Source organism: Haliaeetus leucocephalus, unplaced genomic scaffold (genome assembly GCF_000737465.1).
Source record: "Haliaeetus leucocephalus isolate CR32 unplaced genomic scaffold, Haliaeetus_leucocephalus-4.0 Scaffold0, whole genome shotgun sequence".
Taxonomy (NCBI): domain Eukaryota; kingdom Metazoa; phylum Chordata; class Aves; order Accipitriformes; family Accipitridae; genus Haliaeetus; species Haliaeetus leucocephalus.
Genome location: NW_010972436.1, coordinates 23,690,648 through 23,713,215, shown reverse-complemented (window position 1 = coordinate 23,713,215; position 22,568 = coordinate 23,690,648). Strand labels below are relative to the sequence as shown.

At 45.4% G+C, this 22,568-nt stretch overlaps 1 protein-coding gene across 1 annotated transcript in view; it reads right to left on the bottom strand.

Moving 5' to 3' along the window:
• ACVR2B (activin A receptor, type IIB) overlaps positions 1–22,568 on the bottom strand; it is a 96,334-nt gene that overhangs the window by 6,410 nt on the left and 67,356 nt on the right. The window contains exons 2-7 of the mRNA XM_010586227.1: positions 12,170–12,377; positions 8,330–8,439; positions 6,815–6,966; positions 5,541–5,684; positions 4,301–4,444; positions 3,255–3,403 (exon numbers count right to left, since the gene is read on the bottom strand). Coding sequence (XP_010584529.1) covers positions 3,255–3,403; positions 4,301–4,444; positions 5,541–5,684; positions 6,815–6,966; positions 8,330–8,439; positions 12,170–12,377 — 907 coding nt within the window. The remainder of the gene's footprint in view (positions 1–3,254; positions 3,404–4,300; positions 4,445–5,540; positions 5,685–6,814; positions 6,967–8,329; positions 8,440–12,169; positions 12,378–22,568) is intronic.

The following is a 22,568-nucleotide window of genomic DNA, read 5'->3' as shown; positions in this document are numbered from 1 at the left end:
CTAGTAAGGATGTTTGCTCCTATCTACAAAATTAGATGTTCCTGGAAATCAGCAGATGCTCGTGGGACTCTCTTCACCCTGACTACACGCTTCGACAGACTTTTGCCATAGTCATCTATTGCACTTATGTTTTAATTCCCAGATCGATCTTCTGCAGAGAATTCAGAGGCTTGGAAAGCAAGCAGGGAAGGGGGTCAGCCCTCACTCAGACAAGCTGTCAGGATCGGACCAGGCAGCTGACGGGCAGGTGTAAGCATTTGCAGTAGAGATGGTGGGTCTGTGCTTGAAGGTGGCTTTAAGGGGACGTTTGTGTCAGTCCTGTGCTGCAGTGGGATCATTTCAGGGCAGCTCAGGTAAATCTGCAGGGGCTGGAAGGCGGGGGGGTAGGGGAGGTGGAGGAGGGTCACACCAAGATGCCTAGCCAGTCAAGCCCTGTTCCCTGGGCTTCCCACATTTTCATCTGAAAAGGAATGTTTGGCAATCTAATTAAATTACAGACCTTAGACAGCAGATGGCAATTGTCCGGTATGCTCAGCATTATAATTTCCCTATCATCAATTCACTCGGTGACCCTGCTGATTGCAGGACATTGCAGGCCTGCACAAAATAATTAATGAGGGCAGATACAATTGTTCCGCACTAGAGAGACCTGTCAAAATTCTTTGGGAAGAGAGAAACTGCTGGACCATAGAGAAAGGCTGCTCGCTGCGGCCTCGGATGCCAGAGCACCAGCTCAAAGCACCACGAGCAAAAATCATCCTGTAGCACCCAGCCCCTGATTCTGAGCTTAAAAAATCAGAAGAAAGGATTTTTCCTTTTTAAGCTAAACACAGCATGATGGGCATTTCTGACTCGAGGATTAAGATGGGGAGAGTGGGTATGAAGTTGGAGAGCATTGTACAGCCAGGGAACCCCAGCAGAAACCAGCCTCCATCACCTCAAGGGGACACATGGGGTTTCCAGGGACACAGTACAGTTTTGCAGAGCCTGCAAAACATTTGTATCCCTCCGTTACAGAGGAAAACACCATTTACCTAATACCTGTCATCTTAGACACTGACTGCTTCTGTGCTATAGCAGTTTCCCCACAGGCTTAGAAAACAGCCATCACCTAATGACATAGATAAACTCCTTTGCTCGGTCAGCATTAGGGGATTATGCCTTCCAGGATGGTACAGATTGTGCAAGAGATTTTTGCAAAACGGTGGCTCAATAAGGACCACAAAGAAATTATTAGACGGTCTGCATGAATGATACGTTTCCAAAGTGAAGCAAGATGTAAACCAGTATCATCATATAGGCATTTGCCGCTGCTGTTCACCCACAGTGCCCTTTGGGCATGCAACAGTTAACTACTACATCTTGATACGTGATGCAGGGATTTCCCTTTGCGCTTCTTTTTTTCCCCCTATTTCCGTACATTTCCCCATTTTTCCATGCTATCCTTCCTTTCACAAACCACCCTGAACTGGCAAGTGTAAGCTGAAATGCAAACATATGCAGGACAGGGAGAAAGACCTCATCCAAGCCATGCCAAGTAGAATTCCCACTAACACCGTATGCATTAGACCATCCTAAAATGGTCACCAATAAAAGAAAGCGTCCTGAAAAGAAAAAAAATATCTTTTTCCATGTAATGCTTCAAACTAGAGAATAAGAAAGCGAGCAGACTATGAACAACGGGTGCAGTAACTCGATTCAGACACCAGAGATTTTATTTTCAGCTTCCACGTGGGGGCACTTTCGCACCAACAAGCAATCCCGTAACCTTAATCCTCCTTGTATTGCCGGGGGCCAGTAAGGAGTTCGCTGAACCCCTGCCCAGCAATGACTCGGGGAGCCCCACCTGGGAACCCCAGCATCTTCGCGTGCATTGTGAGAAGCCATTAAAAAAATACCATCTCCCTCCCCACTCCTCGATTTAAAATGTATTTGGCGTTTTCTTTTAAAACAAAAATAAAAGGAGTGGGATAATCCAAGGGAAATCCCCTGTGTCCTGAAATCCCTCTTCCGTAGGTATGTGCTAAATTCACACAAATGGTGCATTCTCCATCTTTTATCATTTGCTAAATGGATGGGGACACTAATGAGCACGATCTGTTGCTTTAAAGCCTTTCTATAGCCTTTCTCTGTTCCCCACCCTCAGGAATTTTCATGTATAAACCACTGCCTTTATTCCACAGGGACAAATGTCAGGGACACAGGGGTCAGCTCCAGGAACAGCACAAAGGCAGCTGCAGGCTCTTTCAACAGCCCCCAGCTCTCAGAAACCTTCAGGTTCGGGGAGGGCGGTTGTTTTGGGGGCAGGGACACCCTTGCAAAACCAGGGATTATCTCGCCATACACGAAGACGGCCCCGCTAGATCGGGTACAAATTGCTGCAGCTGGACGTGGGGTTTAAGTCCCTCCTAGATGAAACGTGGTGGGTGGAGGGGGAGTATGGCCACGGATTACGGCGTGTAGCCCGCGTAAATCCCTTCTGGAAAACTCCCCCCTCCTGCCGTGCCACTAGCAAACCACCCGGTAGAGATGCTTTAGTCCAGGGCAAGCAACGTGGGACTTCGGAGAAGGGCGAAAACAAGTACGGTTTCACCCAGTGCTTTCTGGGTTCCCGCTGTCCCCACGGCACTGCCACGCAGGTGGGTTGAAGCGTGTGCCAAGAGGTCTCAGGGGCACCGTGGTGCCTGCTCTGGTGTCTCTCATAAACACCCTGGCACGTCTTGGGCACTATAAAACTACAGTGAAAAATATATAGCAGCCATTTTCTGCATTTCTACAGTTTCTCCATTTCTTACCTAATGATCAAAAGCTCTGTGGGAAGACACACAGTGGAGTTATCAGTCTAAAACACTTAGGGAAAAAAAGAGTCCAAATCTTGGTACGGCCATAGAAATACATGGATTATAATGTGATTTATCAAGCACAGTCCTTTAAAAGAGCGGTTCTGCAGCAACCAGATTTCCCTTTCCACTACAAGTCAGGAGAAGAGTTGTTGGAAGAGTGAAGCACCTACCCTTCAGACATTTGCCATAAAGCGCTACCAATCATATGACTGTTTCACGGACAAGACGCTTACTTGCCCTTCACCATTTCATCTGTGGTTGAAAACCAATCTTGTCTTAGCATAGGGTTTGTTGGGTTAAAAGGCATTTACTTCCTAAAAGCACAATCTCCTCCATTCAACAGCATCATTTCAAAGAGGTTGCAAACATTTGAATGCAGCACTTGAATGGTGTCAACAAAAGAGGCCGTACCTGTGTGCTATAGCAGGTTTGTGTCCTTCACCTTTGCACCAAGGGACATCTTCATGAAGGTAGGACAAGCCACGGGCCATTGTTTCTGCAACATGGCAGAGCTCATTCCAGCTGATAATATTGCCCTTCAGGTAATCCGTCAGAGAGCCCTGTGAAACAAGACATCATATGTTCTTAATCGCAGACCCTGCTACGTGACAGTTATGCCAACTCATCAGTTTAGAAAATGGTTTTAATGAGTGTTTGAGAAATCTGAACCTTGATTTAACAGGGGGGAAGAAATCACTAGCGGCAGTAAAAAAGAAGAAGTAGTAAAAACCAGAAGTGTTCATGAGACCTCAGCCCTTGACAGCACAGAAAGTATCTGGATGTCCAAAAAGATGTCCACTAATCTGCCAGGGAATGGGAGGGAGGTAAGGAAGGCACAAAATCATCTCAAAACAGAGCAATTCATCCAAGCTCAGAAAGGGGAAAGCCTTCCATGCAAGAAGATGATGCATTGTATCAGCTGGTTGTGGCAATGATTGACTCAGTAGACCTTGGATTAAACAGAGGGATAACGCTGCTGGCTCAACCCCGGATTTGTGCGTGTTTGTTTTATTTGAAGTGTTAGTCATGTTTGATAACTAAAGCAATCCATGAAATGGGAGATATGCCCCAAGCTTCAAAAGCAAACACGGAGCCCATCAGCAAAGGGCGAGTTGGGATGGCAACGGTCTGCGACACCCGGCTCCCACGTGTTCATCTACGCACATTAAGAGATGGTGACCGCCACAGACGTGAGCTGTGGCCTTTTGTGCCTCTCTCTCTCCTCAAGTCCCACCTTTATTAATCCTACGTTTGTGTAGGAAAGCCTTAAAAGCTAAAGGAAGAGTCTTCGAAGGAGGGGAGCAGGAACACTTCTCCACTACCAAGCCGTGGCTCACCAGGGACAAACTGGCTAGATTACAGAGGAGCTTCTGGGAGAATATCAGACACCAAACCCTGCTGCTTCACAACCAGCTGCCTCTGTGCCTTCCCAAAATGTACACGCAATGATACGTTACCTTGTCGTGGAAAGCTGTGATCAGCCAGAGCTCTGTCTCTAGGTTTGTCCCTCTTTTCTCTGCTGCGATAAATTGCAAAAGGTTTTCATGCTTCATGCCAGGAGTATTGAAAATCTCCCTCTCACTCTGCCAAGACTGCTTATCCTAAAGCAAGGAGAAATGCACCATCAAAGATCACGCTTCCTTTTAAAGCAAACAACTCCTTCAGCTCAGTCAGAGCTGCTCAAGGTCCTCTTAATATCATCCTCCAGCATTTGGATGTGATGTATCCCTTCAAAATGAGGCTGTTTTCCTAAAGGGTAGATACTAGAGAAAGACTGGAAGTTGCTGTTCTCAGTCTCCCTTCTCCAAAATTATCCTCAGCTATTCCTAAAGCACATGTGGGGGGAGGGGGGAGGAATCCAAACTCAACCTCACTGAGAAATAAGATTTATTGAGATTTCCTAAGGTTGCTTGCAAGAATAAAGCCTGTGCATACAGCACCCAGATCTGCATTGTAGCTGTAATTGTTATGATTACAAAATCTAATCTAGGCTCTATTGAATATTTACTAGTAAGTCACAGCTGGCTTGGACAGAAGATGTGCAAATCTCCTTTAGCAACGCTATGACAACAAATACAGGGCAAAAAATTAACGAAGAAGGAGACAGCGAAGGAACACAAAGATGCTTCAGTCCTTCTTCTTTCATTTGACTTTTGATTGCTTTACTGTTTCCATCTGCAACTCCTAGAGAGTCAAGTCAGGAGTGTTCAAAGGTTTCCTAGAGCGTAAGACATGAACTGACAGAAATGCTGCAGTGCAATTGGCTTTCACAGCGCTGGGGCTGTGCCTTTGTAAGCTGTAAACTGTTTGCTAGGTTCGGGTCCGGATTTACAATCTACCCAGGCAGGACACACAAAGCTGGGGCTTTGATCCTTTGTGTGCACTTTGGGCATCGCAGCTGCACGCTGCCTTGCTGGACTTTAACAACATGGACATTTGCAGCAAAGTTAAAATACCCTGTAGATCTCAAAATGTGCTTGTTATTGCCCTTCTTGCAACAACTACTACTACAGGAAGCATTTGGTAATGAGATAACATAGAGAAAAGTGTAGGAAGGTCCTTGAACTTTTTCCCCCAGCAGAAGAGTCCAAAAGCATCTTTGTTACGGTCTTAAAAGCACCTCCATCGGCACTTAGAGCATCTCAGCCCCGGTGAGGAAGCCCAGTGAGTGAGAACCTACTGCAATGCCCTTCTCACCTGAATAGGGAAGATTTTCACTGCTACGTAGTCATTCATCAGCTGAGCCTTCCACACGCAGCCAAAGCGTCCCCTCGCCTTGATCTCCAAGAGCTGCAGAGGCTTTAGGCCAACCAGGGGAGAAGGGGGTGGTGGGCCGGGGTCCTGCATGAGAGAAAAACATTGTCACCAGCTGAAGCTGGACTGTAAAACGAAGGGAGGGGAAAAATGGAGAGATTGCATATGGGGAAAGTGGCGTAAAGAAGTGACATCTTATTTAATACAAATTATTTAGATGTACTGTTTGCAGCAAGAGCAGCCCCAAATTCCCTATATTGCTCTGTAGGGTATTTGTATAGAACATATATAACAATCTACACCTCCAAGTGTCACTTTGTGTGTCAAACTGCTGCCTGCCATCCTCTGGCAAAACCTGAATTCTCCTATGTTTTCAAAGCAAGAGCTATTTTGGGCTGTAAAACATTGATGACCTCAAGGCTACCTCCTGCCAAAAGTAGGAACTTTTTGATCTTTGTGACCCAACAGCCAGCTACTCCTAAAACCTCCCACTGCTTTGCACTTCATTAGGTGTGTTTCACATAACCCTAGCAATGGGCAATAAACAGGTCTGTCAGCATCATAAAGATCGTATCTGTTTAAACTCTGCATTTGTCCAGGAGAACAACACAACCCTGCAGGACATGTGGGGTTGGAGCTCTGTGCTGCTTTCAGATGGGAAATGTTCACAGTATGGGCTGTAGTGGGCAGAGGAGGGAGGGAGAGAGAGGTAGCTGCTCGCTCTTCAGAAGGAACCAGAAAGCGCAGGGCACAGCAGAGCCAGCAAGGACCAGTTCCTGATGGCTTTGGGCCATGAGGATGACCTCCTGCATGCATTCTCTAATGGCTCATAAAAACTGAGCTTCAACAGGGAAAGCATCTCCCCTTGCCCCATAAAGCTGGTAGGAACTTTATCATCTCTCTGATCTCTGCTCCGCTGCAGTTGGCTGAAATCAGGCAACGGGTTTGAGAGTTTGGGGGGAAGGGCAGCCACCAAGCAGGGCTGTGTAACTCCATCCCTTAGGAATCTTGGACACGGTGATAACCCCGTCTAAACGCATCAGCCTCACAGGGGCTGCGAACACCACCACAGAGGCCAACTGTACCACCAACTTCAAAAAGACAGAGAAGAGAAGTTAGGCCACCCAAAAAGAGTGAAGCAAAAGTGGATGTGAATAAATACTGAGCAGCCTCCGTGCCTCTTGTAAGGTCCAAATAAAGGGGAGTGACTCCCTCACCTCATTAATGTCGACATGCCCGTAGGGAGGCTTGCGGTGACGGTACATCCAGAAGGCCAAGAGAATGGCCATGGAGAGGACAGCGATGGGGAGCAGCGAGTACACCAGGATGTTGAGCAGGGAGGGCGTTGGCGGTGGCGGCTCATATATGACTGTGAGAAAACAGCAGGGTAAACGAGGGGAACGACCCTTCAGGCACGCAACAGCACTGTCAGCTACACGTCCAGATGCAACCAAACCCCATCCTTCCTTCTACTCCAAAGTTGACAATGCTTAGTGGCATGTCCCATCACATCCAACAGTATTCACAAGGCTCTGCGGTCTACTTTTTTCCATATGGCTATTAGTAATGGCGTTACAATGGTCCAAACCACACTTTGCAAGCCGAGCCTTCATCTGACCTTTATTTAAGATGGGTATTTCTTGCTGGGATACGTAAAAGCAGAAAATTTCCTCCTCTTAACCCTTGCAAATGTATTAAGTGAGCACGAAATCCCTCACAGCGTTGCTTTGCCTTTTACAGTGATTGACAAGATGTCAAGTTTTTAGTAAAATGCTGCCGGAGCCACAATTAAATGCACTATTCCCACAGTAGTTCTTGTTCCAAATTACATCAGTGCAGTTGAGACACAAACAATGGGAATACTAAATGGAGCCATGTTGCTATGTTGGAGGCAGGGAAGGAAAAAATAGCAAGACTTGCCAAATTAAACAAAAAACTGTGAGAGAAAGAATATTTTCTACTAGGTTGCTACGGGTACATTAATAACAGGAGATAATAAAACCCATGTAAACAATTAAAAACCTAACAGGAAAGCCCAGGAAAATCTGATAATGGTCTACTGGAACATCTCGGTAAATGTAGGTAGTTGATAGCAAAAGAAATCCTCCTAAGGAAAAGATCCATCTGCTTTAATAATTTTTATTGAATGCTACTTTAGCAAGCATACAGCTAAAAGAATCATCATTTTTCTATTAGCCTCTGAAGAAGGACCTGCTATTACTTTTCCTCCTTGACGTATATCCACAAACTCTGAAAGCTGACACACACACCCATTCCCTTTCAATCCCCAGACCAACAATATAGCAATCAAATGCAAAAATCCCAGATGCTCACGGTATTTGGAGACCTGTAACCTATGAAAATTAATGAAGAAGGCGTCAAATACCTTTTCAGAGTTTGAGTTTTGATCCATGCTGTATAAATCACTTTGCCCTCTTCCCCTTGTGCTGCATTTTGGTTTGTAATATCCCTCTGTGAACATCCACCATAAAGAAAACCTAATCCTTACTGATGGTATCTGAGGTGTTGACGCAACACACTTTACCCACAGAGCGAAACAACCTTAAAAAACTATTCTTAAAGAACCGTAGCAGGATTTCTGGACTTTGTAACCAAAATGGTACTTCATATCCTGTCGGATGCATTTTTTGCTCAACATCCAACAACTCAAAGTCATCACCAACTGGGCCTAGAGGAAGAGACCCCAACTCCCCATCCACCCAGTCACTCACCTTCTGGGCCGGTGACTTCAGGCAAATGGGTAAATTTCTCATTGCAATAGTTGCCCTCGCAGCAGCAGAAAAACACTTGAGGGTTTTCTTCTGTGGCTACGCACTCCTGCCTGCATCAGGGAGGGACAGACACGGCGAGGAAGGGAAGAGAAAAAAAATGAAGTCAGCCAATTCCTGCCTCTTGTCTTTGGGAGCAAACCTGTCCCAAATCACCTTCTCCACGCACCTTCTCCTGCTGCTGCGCTGCACAGATCGGCAGTCTCCACTTAGAGAAAACAACTTGGCACTCAAATACCCCAGTGGATAGCAAAGACCCTTGAAAAGACCGTAAAGGAAACAAATGCTTCCATATGTACTGAAGGCATTAGATGGCGAGTAATAAATAACAGCCGCTGCCGCTAACTGAATGAGAAGCAGAAAAACAATGGAGAGATGCCTCCTTCCCAAGAACAATGTCTTTCCCACAGCCCGTATGTATGCTGTCGGGGCAGAGGAGTCTTTGATCGTGCAATTAAAGATTGTGCCATAACGCATAAAGATGAGGGCTGAGCTAAGACTGCTCTCACAGCCTTGAGCATCACTAACTACGCACTAGAAGGGCACCAGACACCAGCAGCAACAGTCCTGCTGCAGGCAGGAGGGAGGCTGCAAGTTTTGGTTTTGGTTTGTTTTTTTTTATAAGGTTTAATTTCCAAATGCCATTTCTTTCTCCTTTAAAAAACTTATTCCTGCACAAAAGCCTTTAAGAAAATCAGGTTGCAGCTCTCGTTTTTTGTATTTGCCTGTTATCAAGGTAGCGCTACAGTCTTCTCAGCACTGAGGTTTCCTTCCACACTGTGCAAGGCGTTAGGGGACTTTCACAGATCAGACCAACTCCACTTCCACACATCCTCCCTCTCCCACAGATCAATGCCAAGAGAGACATGCAGTGATTTTCGCAGTGCTCTAGGAGTCATTTCTTTCTCTTTCTTAAATGCCTGCTTCCCTTCCCTGCCACCTTTTGCTACGTTACCCTCTGCTTTTAGTTATTAGGGTTGCAGAGCTGCTCTCTGCAGAGAACTGTATCAAACTATTTCCTGAAGCCCAGCTAAATTATATGCATAACTTCCTTCCTTCGACCACTCGGAGGAAGCAGCAAAACAATCATATGTGTTTGACATTATTACTCATTTATGAACCCATGCCAAGCCTCCCTTTCTGTGGTATCACTGACATACTGCCACAAGAAGAATGGAAAGGGCTCTCTTCAATCATAACGCAGGGTAGTTTTCAGTGCTTCATTCCTTTTGGGGGAAAAAAGTGGTTACAGCCAAAACGTCTCCTGCAATGTCTCAGCTGGGAAGCACTTGGTTTGTTTTCCAGGCTTTTATTTTTTTTAAACTTCAAAGAAAAAAAGCAGCTATTTGACTTATTCAAATGAACAAAGATGTTTCAACAAGTTAAGCAATGTTTCCAGATGCTTTTTCGTAAAATCAGATAACAAGCCCTTTGGATTTAACAGCATCAGTATTGGAGTCTTCAAGAGAAAACACATCCTTTGCTAAATCTGTTGGTTAAGAAATCAAGCTAATGAGTGAAAACAGCCTGCTCCACATCTGCAATTCATTATCCCTGTCTTTGAGTTGGTGTGCGCTCAGGGCAGCCATCCAGGTACATATGACATGTTATACTTAGCAAATATTACAAATGAGACAGCGGAAGAGAACGACACATTTTTCTATGGCAGCGAGGGCACGTTTCGTAGCGGTTCACGTGCTCTTCAAGGGAACGTGAACACGACCTCTCCGGTGGGGCTGTGTAAATAAATGAAGAGCACACAAGTCGATTTTTAAACACTACCTTTTTCCTATAACCTTAAACGTACATGTGCCACGTTCTTGTTTCCTTAAGATAAAAAGCAGAGTAAGGAGCCATCACCCTCAACGTCCTAACCCCTGCATTCCTGAATTTTTCACCTTCCAGCGACAAGGAGGCAGTGCTTGGCACGTACCAGCACGTGCTGCCTCTGCTCCAAGAGGAGCTGCAGCCCGGCAGAATAGGACCATGTCCTGCATCCAGGGGACACTTTTGCAGATAGAGGTACAGGTGCATCTCCTGAGGCTGCACCCAGGAGCTTGGCATCCAAAGGTAATGAAGACAGAGACAAAAAGGGTGTCAGCACAGCACCGTAGATCAAAAAATCACCTTTTTAGCCATTTTTGCCACCTTGGGATGCAACACTACCTGCATGAAAGACGGCCAAGGGCATTCAAGGGAAGGAAAGAAAGAAAAAAAAAAAAGACTGCATTTAAACAGCCTTTATTTAATTAAAGCTAACCTTTATTTCAAATGTTGCTTTCAACACTTGTACTGTTTGTTAATTCTCAGAAGATCTTTTAGCTTTGCCCTGGAACTGCGGCTTTGAAGAATCAGGCTGCAGGATAATGGATGCTCAACCCCAGGGCTGCAAAAAGGCTTGTGAGGAGCCCTGGAAACTTTTTACCGCTGTAACAGAGCAACATATTATGACAAAGTTTAAGAACCACTACATCCCTGCACAGAGACACTCAGTGACAATACAAGTGTCACTGTATACAAGAGCAGGCACTGAAAGGAGAAATCTGTTTACAGTAAACACTTCTGCTTGGAAGTAGGAAACTAGAGCGACCTTCTATTCTCAGAAGGATCGGCATTAAGATGACTAATGGGCCAAGGAGGATTGATTTATCAGGAAAGAATAAAAATTTAACTATATATAGAGCTTGACTGCGCAACTGGCAAGGGAATAGGTGTGGTGGGAAAGTAACCCCAGCACTAATAACAGAAGGAAGATGAGGAACAACTCACAGTCAGGACAAGATAACAGGCACAAAAGCATTGATAGTGTACAGCACCGAAGGGAGAAAACTCTCCAGCCATGGGACAAATCTAGTCCCAGCTTAAGCCCCACAGCTTAGGACCTGATGTCCTAAAACTTTTGGAACGAGAAGCTACAAAGATGCACAACTGCGCAAAGGTGAGATCAACCTACACTGGTGTTATATAAAGGCAAATCCTTGAATTTTATGTTCTGTTAATCCTTCTTGAAAAAGGTTGGGTTTGGGTTGGTTGGTTGGTCGTTGGGATTTTTTTAACAGAAACATTGAGTCTAGAGCTACAGAACATTGTCCTTTTAAACTGTGAAAAGTTCAGAGCGCTATTTTCTTAAGCTGTAGTTCTTTCCCCTCTGCAGAATTGCATCAAGGGAAATGAGAAAAGACTAGTTTATCTTCCCAGCTATTTAATGAGGCTGGAGCCTTCGTACTACAAACCCTCGCTCCTTTTCAGCTCACTACAGGCATTGACACACAAACACGCATATTGCTTTTGCTGCCCCACTCTTTCTCCTGGCCTGTCTCTCAACTCAGCCGAAGAACAGTGAAACTTTTTGCAACATCACAAATGCCAGAATATCTCTACCTTTAACCATCCCCAGATACTTGTGCTTTTCTAGAGAGCTCCAAATGATTCCAAGCTTTCCTTTGTATCGCCAATTGCTCTTGGAAAAACATATTGCTCTTTATTTGATGATACAGAACACGTTTTTCAATGCATGCCAAAATTATCAAAGCTTTGCTAAGGAAAAAAAACCCCAAACCTCACAACGAAAAACCCTCAAAGTGTCTTTTGCAGCTTCTATTTAGAAAGTCAAGGCAGATAAGTGACAATTCTGAGCGCTGCATTAGCAACAGAAGTAATTACAGGGGATGAATGGGCCAATTGACTTGGACTTACTTTCTTTTCCTTGATGCAAAAATCACGAGCCTTTGCACTTAGAGAAGCAATTAAACCTATATTCAGAAAAACCAGTTAGGCTATTACCTGTCATAACAGTTGAAGTCGTCTAACCAGCAGCCTTTCTTCACCAGCTCGATGGAGCCCGAGTTGTTTCTCCAGGAGGCGTAGCAGTGGAGCCGCTTGTCCTTCTCTCCCTCGCAGCGCTCCACGCCGCTCTGGTTGGTCTTCTCCAACTCCCAGTTGGCGTTGTAGTAAATGCATTCCCTTGTCTCAGCCTCCCCATGGCCCGGTCCTGAAGCAAAATTCAAACCCCAAGTACGTTCAAGCAAAATCAGAAACAGATCCTGGGAGACACATCTCCACGTGGCTGTGCTTTACGTGATGCATACGTTTGTCTCCCCGGGAGCTAAACAGCTCATCGACGTGAGCTTCAGCATGGTGCGGAGGGTTATTCCCCCTTGCTGATATGAGGTGGGGAATGGGGAGGTCAGGTTTGCGTAGGTTCACAACAGGAGTTCATAGTGAAGTCAAGAGCCCAGCTGAGACCCCCCTCAGGTTTCGTCTGGCCAGTGCTTCACCCACAGGACCCTAACAGAGGGATGTACAAGGCAACCCATACCCAGTATTTTCTAACCACAGAAACCCTGTTTAGGAAACGCAGCCTCCCAGGGTGCTACCTGCCGCTTGCTGGGACGTCACACACTGGATTTACTCTCCCTCTCCACCACTATTTTGGGAAACACAACCTAAAAATAAATGGTTTCTTATGCGGGTAGGATGTAACTGAGACTAGATAATATTCATCCTGCAGAGAAGGGCCAGACCATGCCTATTCCTCACTTAGAACCCAGTTCAGGCTTATTTAGATAAGTCTCCATATGATACAGTGCCATGTTTTTAGCTGCAGTTGACACAGCTCATGCTGCCTCTCCACACAAGACCTTCAGCAAAAAACACCTCTCTTCCCAAACAACTCTGGCCACTCCAAATGGACCAAACAAAGGAGTCTCTGTAGTCTGTGGGTCCTTCCCCTCTTAGAGCCTTGTACCAAAGGACTGAGTTCTTACTGCCCCAAGTAAAATGATTCCCCCATAGCCACCGTGGCACAGAACTGAAACTTGATTATCGACACGTCCATTAAAAATGGAGTCAAGTAAAGGGAACACTGGTATCTGCAGGTGACCTGTTTTGTCCTAAGCCTCATAAATCCTCTTCATTTAGAACTATTCTGCTTTGTGGCATTTTGAGGATTAGTTTAAAATGAGAAGAATGAAACAAACATGACATGTAAGCAGACAACCAGAAAAGGCACCATGAAGCTCGTGATTTAGTAAATCCTGAGATGCCATGCAGCCATCTCTCTTTGGGATTACCCAACCTAAGGCAAGGTCAGACCTGACCATTATTTTGATGGATTGCAATCATGGAAAACATAGGTATCCCAATAAAATGTGTTGACAACTGGGTAGAAAACACAAATGGGTCCCACAGGATGGTGAAATGAAAGTGCTGCGCTCCCAGAATAGCCAGACCTTTACAAAGTGCAGAACTAAGTTTCTGGCTGGAAAATTTTGCAGTGCTTTCATGACTCTATCTTCTCCAAAGGCCTTGCAACCTTTAACGTCGAGATTAAGGCAGTCAAGGCCATGTCTGGACGATCTAAATGCAACCCAACCTGTGATTCCCACTCAACACAGCAAACCAGCCAGTTCCAAAAAGTGTCTACAAGGTGATGCAATTCAGTCCTCGTAAGACACCAAGCAGCAAGTGGCTTACAGCCAGCAGAGAAAACATCCAGCCTGGGCACAGGCACCGGCTCCAGGTCTCGGATACCTTCTGTAGGTTCATCATTTCCATACCTGAACACCCATCCACTACTGATGTAAGTACCCTCACAACACCCAGCCAGAGAAGGGAGTGTTACTTCCAACTGAAGATTCAATGCACCAAGTTTAAACGACTTGTCCTATGTGATGCCAGGGGGAGCCTGACCTGCCTTTCCACAGCCTGCAACTCCTGAAGTTGCCAAGTCTCCAAGCTGCTACCTGGTGGCAGGCTTCACCTCTAGTTTTACAGTGCATGGAGAGCCCTTTAGAGATGGCACTTGAGCTAGAGATTGCATTCAATCTATTTGATGTAGCCTCATCTGCTGTAGAGAATCAACCTTCTGCTGCCAACAGGTGTCAAGCAAGGAGTGCAGATGACCTTGCACAGAGCAGAACTGCAAGAACGTTGCAGGAGAAACCACGGTTTCTGCACAAGCTAGGGGTGATGTGTGCAGCCTGCTCCTGATACTGACACCTGGACTCAGTGATGGGTAATTTTCATGGTACGGAGAAAACTCATCAGCCTAGGAAGATCTCTTTGCAAGCTGAAGAGGTGTTCAATCCTTCAGTAACTTTTTTGTGGGAAGAATGTTTAATCTGCATCATGGGAGAGACTGCAAGGGAGGAGGGGTATGAGACAGTCATAAAGCTGACTTCTGAAACTGGAAATTATATTCAAAGCACACACGAACAAGAGCTCAATTTCAATAGCACCTGCAGGTTTTATCGGCGCTTGCAAAGCTCCATCTGAGTTTTCCTCTGACAAGTTGCTTACTATAATAAAAACAACCTACCAATATCCCTCAACACAGAATAGTGTCAATATTGACACTCCTTGTTAAAGCCTTGATATTTGTTCTCTTGATACTTACACCACACTTTGTTAGGGCAGATTAAGCATCTTTTTTTTTTGCTAAATACTGGTTAAATCAGCAGGAAAGCGAAGGAGCATTGTCTTGTGTGCAGGAAGGGCGATATCTTTTTATTTATAAAAGAATAAGTAAATATCTGAGCTTCATTATAATATTACACATGGCTTCCAGCTGATACCTAATACTTACTATCACCTTCTGGTCCAGTCCTTGAAATACATTTTGTAATATCATTTCCATCATCCCAAACAAAATCCCTAGATAGAAATTTCCTCCCCCTCCCCAACTCCATCTCCCAGAAAGCACGAAGGTTTAATGAACCATTTGCCTGGGAAACAGCCCCAAAATCTAATCCTGGCTCAGCCACCTCCGTCTGTAACCTCGAGCAGTATTGTGTAGCCTCTGTTTTCTCCACCTGCAACAAGGGCCAATGCAACACACAAAGCTGCAGTGAGATTTGATGCTTCCACTGTGCTTTGAAAAGGGAATGTTAAAAAGATGTGAAGCAGGAGCTGTACTGGCTCTGGGACCAGCAAACCGAATCTGCTAAATCCTGTGCTGAGCGCAGGCTCCCTTCCCCCAAGACAGTCGTCTTTTCTGGAACAAGTTTCAGCTGAAGACTAAGATCTGCTTGCAAACACACAAACCCAACTCAGCAAACAGCAACCGCGCCAGGAGAAAGGCCTTTCGCAGTTTTTCCCCTGCTGTCAAAGTTTAGATGAATTGAATAAAAGCATGTATAAAGTTTTAGATGACTAAATACATGCATGTTTTCCTTAAAACAGCTCCAAAGGATGCTTGCATGAAGGAGACACTTTAACACCCTGTGTGTTTGCTACTTGCTTTCAGATCTTTTTAAAAAGCTGTTTGGTAAGGATCCTCATCCACTGGGTGCTCAGGACTGCAAGAAACCCTTCTGTTTGTGCCCAAAATGGTCTCAGCAGGAAAGGGCACAGCTCCAGGACTGGGTGTTAATCTACCTGCTGCTTTAGCTCATCAAGAAACACTCACACCTTGCTCTGTAATGGATCACGCAGAGACCAAAGTTTGTAGCTAACTGCTTTCTCTGCACTCGCTGCATTAAAACCCTCAACTGAATGGAGGAAGGGGAAACTGAAACAGGGTTTTGTCTCTCTGAGGGAGAACGGTGGGGGGGTGGTGACGAAGAGGAGGAAATCTGAGCTCCTGCATCTCCAAGAAGCCATGTAGTTCTTCCTGCCTCTTCTTTCCCCCTTGGGCAATGGGTACAGAAGTGCCCATTCCCCCAAGGCCACCGGAGTTCTGTAAGAAACACCGAGCTGGACACTTCTGCAGAGCAACGCAGGTGAGAGAGGCACAGATCGACCACGTCCTGCTTCTCATTTCAAGTTGCAAGAAAAATTGGAGGGTATTGCCCCAAAATGGGTGCTGGAAGCACTTGTCTCCTTCCACTGGACACAGCTGATGCAGCTAGGGTTGGGTTGGACATGAGTGGGTTTCCCTCAACACCCAGCAGCACAACCTGGCTCAAGGGAGGTGCTGAACCAAACCTCAGCAGCTGAGGGAAGGGACAAGATTAATTCTGGCAACAGAAAGCTTTCCCTGAAACAGAAGCCTTTGGGTGCAGTCACAAACCACAGCTTGAGTTGGACTAACGGGGCTGTGTCCCCCCAATCCTGCCCTTTCATCACCACGATGCTCTTGCTGTGTCCCTCATGCCAGCATTGGCACGTGGTAGGAAAGCTCCTGACCTCCTTCATTTGGTGGCACTGCCTGGTAAGGACACCCATGTTTAGCTTTTGGCAGAAAGTCAACAGGACTTGGGCGTAACGAGATATAAAATATTTGTTAAGCAAGTGTTGGAAGGCTGCTGTCAGAACTTGGTTTAATTCACTGGGCCCCTGTTCCCCTCCCACCTAACCCAACTCCACCAGCCACAAAGCAAAAGTTAGAGAAAAAAAAAAAAACAACTATTTCCCACCCAGTGGGGACTCCCATCAGGTACATGCAAGAGGTACAAACACAGGTGGAATCTGCTGGCCCTTGCCACTCGTATGCATCGTATAGAGATGTTTCAACCACGTCTGCAGAAACTACCGCAGGCAGAACCGCCTCGCTGCGTAGGCAGCGCTTTGCAGAAAATGCTGAGCAAGCAAACCAGGAGCATGCACATCAGGCAGGAGTGTGGCATCTCCAGCAGCGCAGCCTGCTATCAGCCCCAGTTCTCTCTACGGAAAAGAGCCTCGTGTCAGCAGCTGGGTGAAAACAATAAGCATTTCAATACCACAATCCACAAATAGTCTGTTAAGGAATAAATTCTGAAGTCCTGCTTGAAATCAAAGTCTAAGGAAGAATTAGGCTTTGGAGGAGCAGATGGGTTTCTGGCATCCCACTGCATCCACCCAGCACTTCAGGGATGACGCAGCGTGGCTTCTCCCAACACCTTCCTTGAACCAAAGCTGCACACAAATACCTTTACACAAAACACCACCAAGCCCAAATAACTCCCAACACATCATGAAGGCAGAGGGAGGCTACCCACCACCACCTGGTTTTGGGGTGGAAGTCAACTTTTTCACTTCAGTCCTGAGAAACTATCATTACGCCGATTCCCTTGGGTCAATATTCTGCTCCAGGTGACTGAAGCATCACCAGGATTTTGCTGAGCACGACCCGCAGCACCTACCAAGGCACGTAATGATGGCAAGAGCAGTTGAAACGCCGTGCAACATGGGAAGACCTCTCTCCTCTACCTGGGAGTCGCAAGGCACAGAGGGAGCTCATTAAAAAGGGTCCTCTTGAACTGAAGGACTTCAGCCTGCTGAGGCATGGGACCTTGTTGCTGATCTGAGACTAAACTCTGCTCTCCTAATTTGGAGCTGCCGACAGATCACCGAGGCTGTGTCATTATCCAACAGCTGCTAAATTATAGCCAAGATCCAGTGTAGCAACTCTGGGCCTAGGTGTTAGCAGTTGCTGGGCTCCTAACTCATAATTAGATACATGGGGAATATCTTCCCCAAGGCTGAAGGCTGCTATAAATCTCAGCTCTTTATCTCTGCCTGTCCCCTTTTTAAAAGCTAAAATGAAAGTATATACGAAAAGATGGGATGTGTCAAAATAGTCTGCATAAACACTGAGTGATTTACCAGACAGTCTGTTTGCCTAACTGTCAAAACCACCGGGCTTTATATATGAAACTGTGTATGCAACTGAAGTTATTTGCAAACACTTAGTTATGTCCCTATATAGCTATTTGTACATGTAATTTTATAATATAAAATGACAGAGATTGTACACTGAATTGGGGTAATTGCCCTCTAATTTGGAGGGTAATTGCATGTAGCAATTAAGCAACTGCGGATGCATTCTTGCATGTGTGATTATGAAAGTCGGGCCCTTTGTTTGAGGTTTGGGTTTGTTTTCAAGAGCTATCCCTCAAACCGCAGCATAGTTGAGCAGAGCTGGGAAATAAGATGCTGCTGGGCGCTTACCTTGCAGCCCAGCATCTGCTGGGATGAGCCACTTCAGTGCCAGCTCAGCCCGCTCCTTCCCATTGCTCAGCGCCTGCCGGGATGCTAAACCAGCCGCCTCTGAACCCGGGACTAAATTTTGGCACATCCTTCAGTGGGGGGACCACCATCTACGCACACGTAGAGCGCACTGGGAGGCACTGGTAGGGAGGGAAAGGCAGGGAAAGAGGGCTGCTGCCCCGCAGCTCTTCCTCTCCCAGACACCTGCCCAGGAGTTACGCACAGGGCTGCAAATTAAAGAAATTCAAATAGTTGATACTAGCATTTCAGATCCCAACATCAAGCCAGAGGAGGGCTTGTAAGGGAGAAAGTTTGGAAAATGTTGCTCTGGAGAGACCACCCAGTTGCATCTCTACAGAGCCAATAATGAATCTGCAATTAGGAAGTGTTGCTCCAGCACTTATTCCCCAAGCGGGGTGATTTCATTCCTGCTGTACTTAAATAATAGCATCTAAATACGTTTTTAGGCAAAGCATCAAACTAGCGATGACATCTGTGGTTAAGTACATAACTGTACACAAGGATTTAAAGACTCGTTGCTCGTATCCCCTGTTCTTTCACACAAGCCTTGAAACGGCAGAGCCCCACGTAACAGGAACGAGCCCTTGACTCTGCAGAGCCCCTTTTTCGAGCCAAACCTTCAAGCCCACCTTTGGAGACCTCCATGGCCAGCGTGTGCCCAGGCACAGAGCGATCAAACACCCGGGGCTTGCCCCTTCCAGATGGCTGGATGCAGGGATGGGTACTGCCCTGGCTGATTGAAAAAACCTGGTAAAGCATCGACTATTGCAAAATATTTTGATTCTTAAGCCAGATCAGGTAAAGCCGGGCCCATGCAACACCAAGAACAGGAAGAGTGTACCGCCAAGGGAAGATATTACTTTGAATTTTGTTTTCTGTCAATACATTTGGCATATCCCACGATAAAAGAGCTCTAAGTTTTCTAGTCAATCAATGGCTGTTAATCTATTATCTCAGCATATATTGCCATGGTAACCTGCAATGATGCCATTGACAACCAGTCTCAAAAGGACAGGAGGCTTTAAGTCATTTTCTTTTAAAATTAAAAAAGGAACTTTAATATTAAGAAATACATCCTCCCTGCTCACCAGGGATGACAACTCAGGGCTTCTATATTCACACCATGACTCACGCTTCACAGCTTCCACGGACATCTGTGTAGCAATCCCCCCCCCATATATCTCTTTTTTAACTTGGGCTTAAGTCAGTAAAAGATAACAAGGATATTATTCAAAAGAATTAGATCTTTATTAGAATTTTCCCCCAAACTGCTAGTAAAACCTGTTTTGTAAAATATAGGGAGCATGTTTTAAGAGTCATTACTACCAGCTCGGGGCAAGGATGCAATAAAGGTTTAATTCTTCTGAATAATTTCCCTGGTATTTTAGGTGGAATAGGGTCGATAGAAAAAGGATCTGGAGAAGGACATGCAGCAACCCAGCTCCTTACAAATCCATAAAACCAAGCAAATTCCTGTTTAGGGAAGACGGAGCAGAGTGAGATGACAATGTTATTCGATTTAGTGAAATCTTGAGTGTGCACGCACACACGCACGCATGCACAGAGCTGATGAGATTAATCTCTTGGCCTGAAGGGGAGGATCATTCAGGAAAAGCTTTAGTAAATCATTCCTCTGGCCAGGCAGAGCGATCCAAGGAGGTTTGGCCAGGTCACTGGCTGGACTGGTGTGCGGCAGGACAGAAACGTTGCCAGCAGTTAATCAATTTTTGGAAGCAGTGCATTTTTGACTCAAACTCAGCTGGTCATTTCTATATTTTATTTAAAGAAGAGATCATTTTAGTTATCCATTAGAAAAATCCTATTTTGTAGCATTTCAGTTAAGGACAAAGCCAAAATGTAATTAGATTTCTCCCTTCGCATCACTAACTGTATCTGTCTCCCCAAAAAAAGGTTTTAGTTCTTTAATAAAACCATCAGGGAGATCAATCAAAAGCATTTAATGCCGTAGTGCTTCTGCAGTTCATGTTTAAATGCACTTTGGGTCACAAATGAGGCAATTTGGACAGCAGAGCTCAAACCGGATTAGTAATAACGCACAAAAAAAAGCCTAATTTCTTCTTTTTTTTTTTTTTTTTAATACAGATACACACTCCTCCGCTACACCCAAGAGGATAAAAACAAAATCAAGTCAGCCCTGATGAACAGAAAGTTACGCATCCAAAAAGGGCCCCACAACTGACTGCCTGCCTGCGGCGCGGGTTGGAGAACACGTGAAGCTGCAGATCGCCCATCCAAACTGCCTGAGATGCTGAGCTGCTGTCTCTACCCCTGTGTGACTGTCCCCAAGGATGCCATCTCATGCAGGACCTCTGCCACAAGCTTGGTAGGTGAATGCCAACTGCTCTCCTCCATCCACCCTGCTCTTTAGGAGACACCTCCTGCCTTCCTTTGCACCACTACACCAAGAAAATGCCTTGCTCCATATAGGATTTCCGTAGAGAAGAGGTTGTGTTTTCCCCCCAGACCACGAGTTTTCAAACAAGCATATAGTTATTGAGATTTTTTTTTTCCCTTAAATTTGAGGTGTGCATTTATAAAAGCATTAAGCAGACCGTTTATTTGGCTTGTAACAGCAATGACTACTCTCTGGCATGAAAAATGGACCCTTGTGGGCTAAGCACAGTGCGAATAAGCTATCGAGAAGGTTTTCTTAGCCCCCAAACTTTGCAGCCTCAGTGACAGAAAATATTAGAGTTTAATTACAAGATTAAGATATTTCCAACTATACTCCTAAAAAAATCAAATAGAGGGCAGATTTTGACCAGATGCCACAAATTACTAAGGTAAAATATGCAACAAATTCTGAAATGACATTTAAAACATAATCATTTGTTCTCTCTCATTCTCCTCGGGAGCCAGCATGAGGTCTCCAAAGAGCATGGGAGGAGGAAGTGAAATCACGTATGTTCGTAAATATTTTCCCCCCACACAGCGAAGTTCTGAAAAGCTTTCAAAGCAAGCCTGCAAAAGAAATTTCCTTCCAGGCAAAGGGCTGAGGATACGGGAGCATCTCCTTGTGGAGTGCAGAGATTTAAGGAACAGCAATAACCACGTGGCAATACCTTTCCCAGCTCTTTCATGTGTGCCTGCTCCATCCCACCGTCCTCATCCTCCCGTGCCGCTGCCACCAGCAGAAATGCCTTTCAGAGCTGCTGATTTCTAAGGTCTTCTCCAGGGAGAGACTGATGTGTGTCTAACACTACACGGCACACCTGGCAAGCCACAGAGAGCTTCGGTACCCAAAAAGCAGCACCTCAATTCATAATCTACATGTGGTCCTCTGAGATTTATCAGCAGGGACATTTCACACATGCTTTAAAAATGTGCTGAGTCTACTAAGATTGGGCCCCAAGTGCTTTTCTATTGATTCTGCTTGACATTTCCAAATACCACAATTCCAAATTTAATTCACTGGTAATTGGAAAAACTGTAATGCATGTAAATGGACAAGAAGATGTTGGAAGTCCAAAAGGTCAAGCATCAGGAAAGCGTGCCCCCAAGAACTAAATGATGTTTGTTTGTCTTCTTGTCACCCTCTTCCACTTGAATAATTAAAGCTCGAAGTTGGGCAGTTTTCTCAGCAGGGTGGAAAAAGAAAGGAAATAGAAAAAGCACAATCACTGTAAACTGTGGGACAGGGTTCAAAATCACTGTTTTAAACTCCATCATTGACCAAAATTCAAATACACCACAGAGATGACTCACTCAATCAGCAGATTACATGAGCAAGTGGGAACTCAGGGAAGAATTAATTTGATAACTCTGTCAGTAGAAGAAGATTCTCTCTATCTAGGAATCAGCTTTCTAAGATTACTTTTCTGCTACTCCATGGCTTGACAGGCATTAAGCTTCTCCTCGCCAGCCAGCTGAAGGGGAGGCAGTGGCAGAGGGAAAATCTTACCAGACATGTAAGTTCAAACCTCAGTTCCAGTGTGGTGATGGACATTTGTTGGCTGATCCCAACTGGGGTCTCTACTTTATTCCCCTGAGAAAACCAAACTTTTGCTTCAGAGGAACCAAGGGCTTCAGCCAGAAGAAATGCTGTGGGAGCACATGCGGGATGCTTGCCCAGCTCTTTCTGTAGAGCCCTGTGTCACAGCAAAGCCCACGGCTCCCTACAGCATGCTTGAGAGTTCAATGTACTGATGGGTAATTAAGCCCTTTTGGGCAAAGACCATTCACGTATTATACAAAATACAGTATGACAAAATTCACGTATTTCTCCACGCTC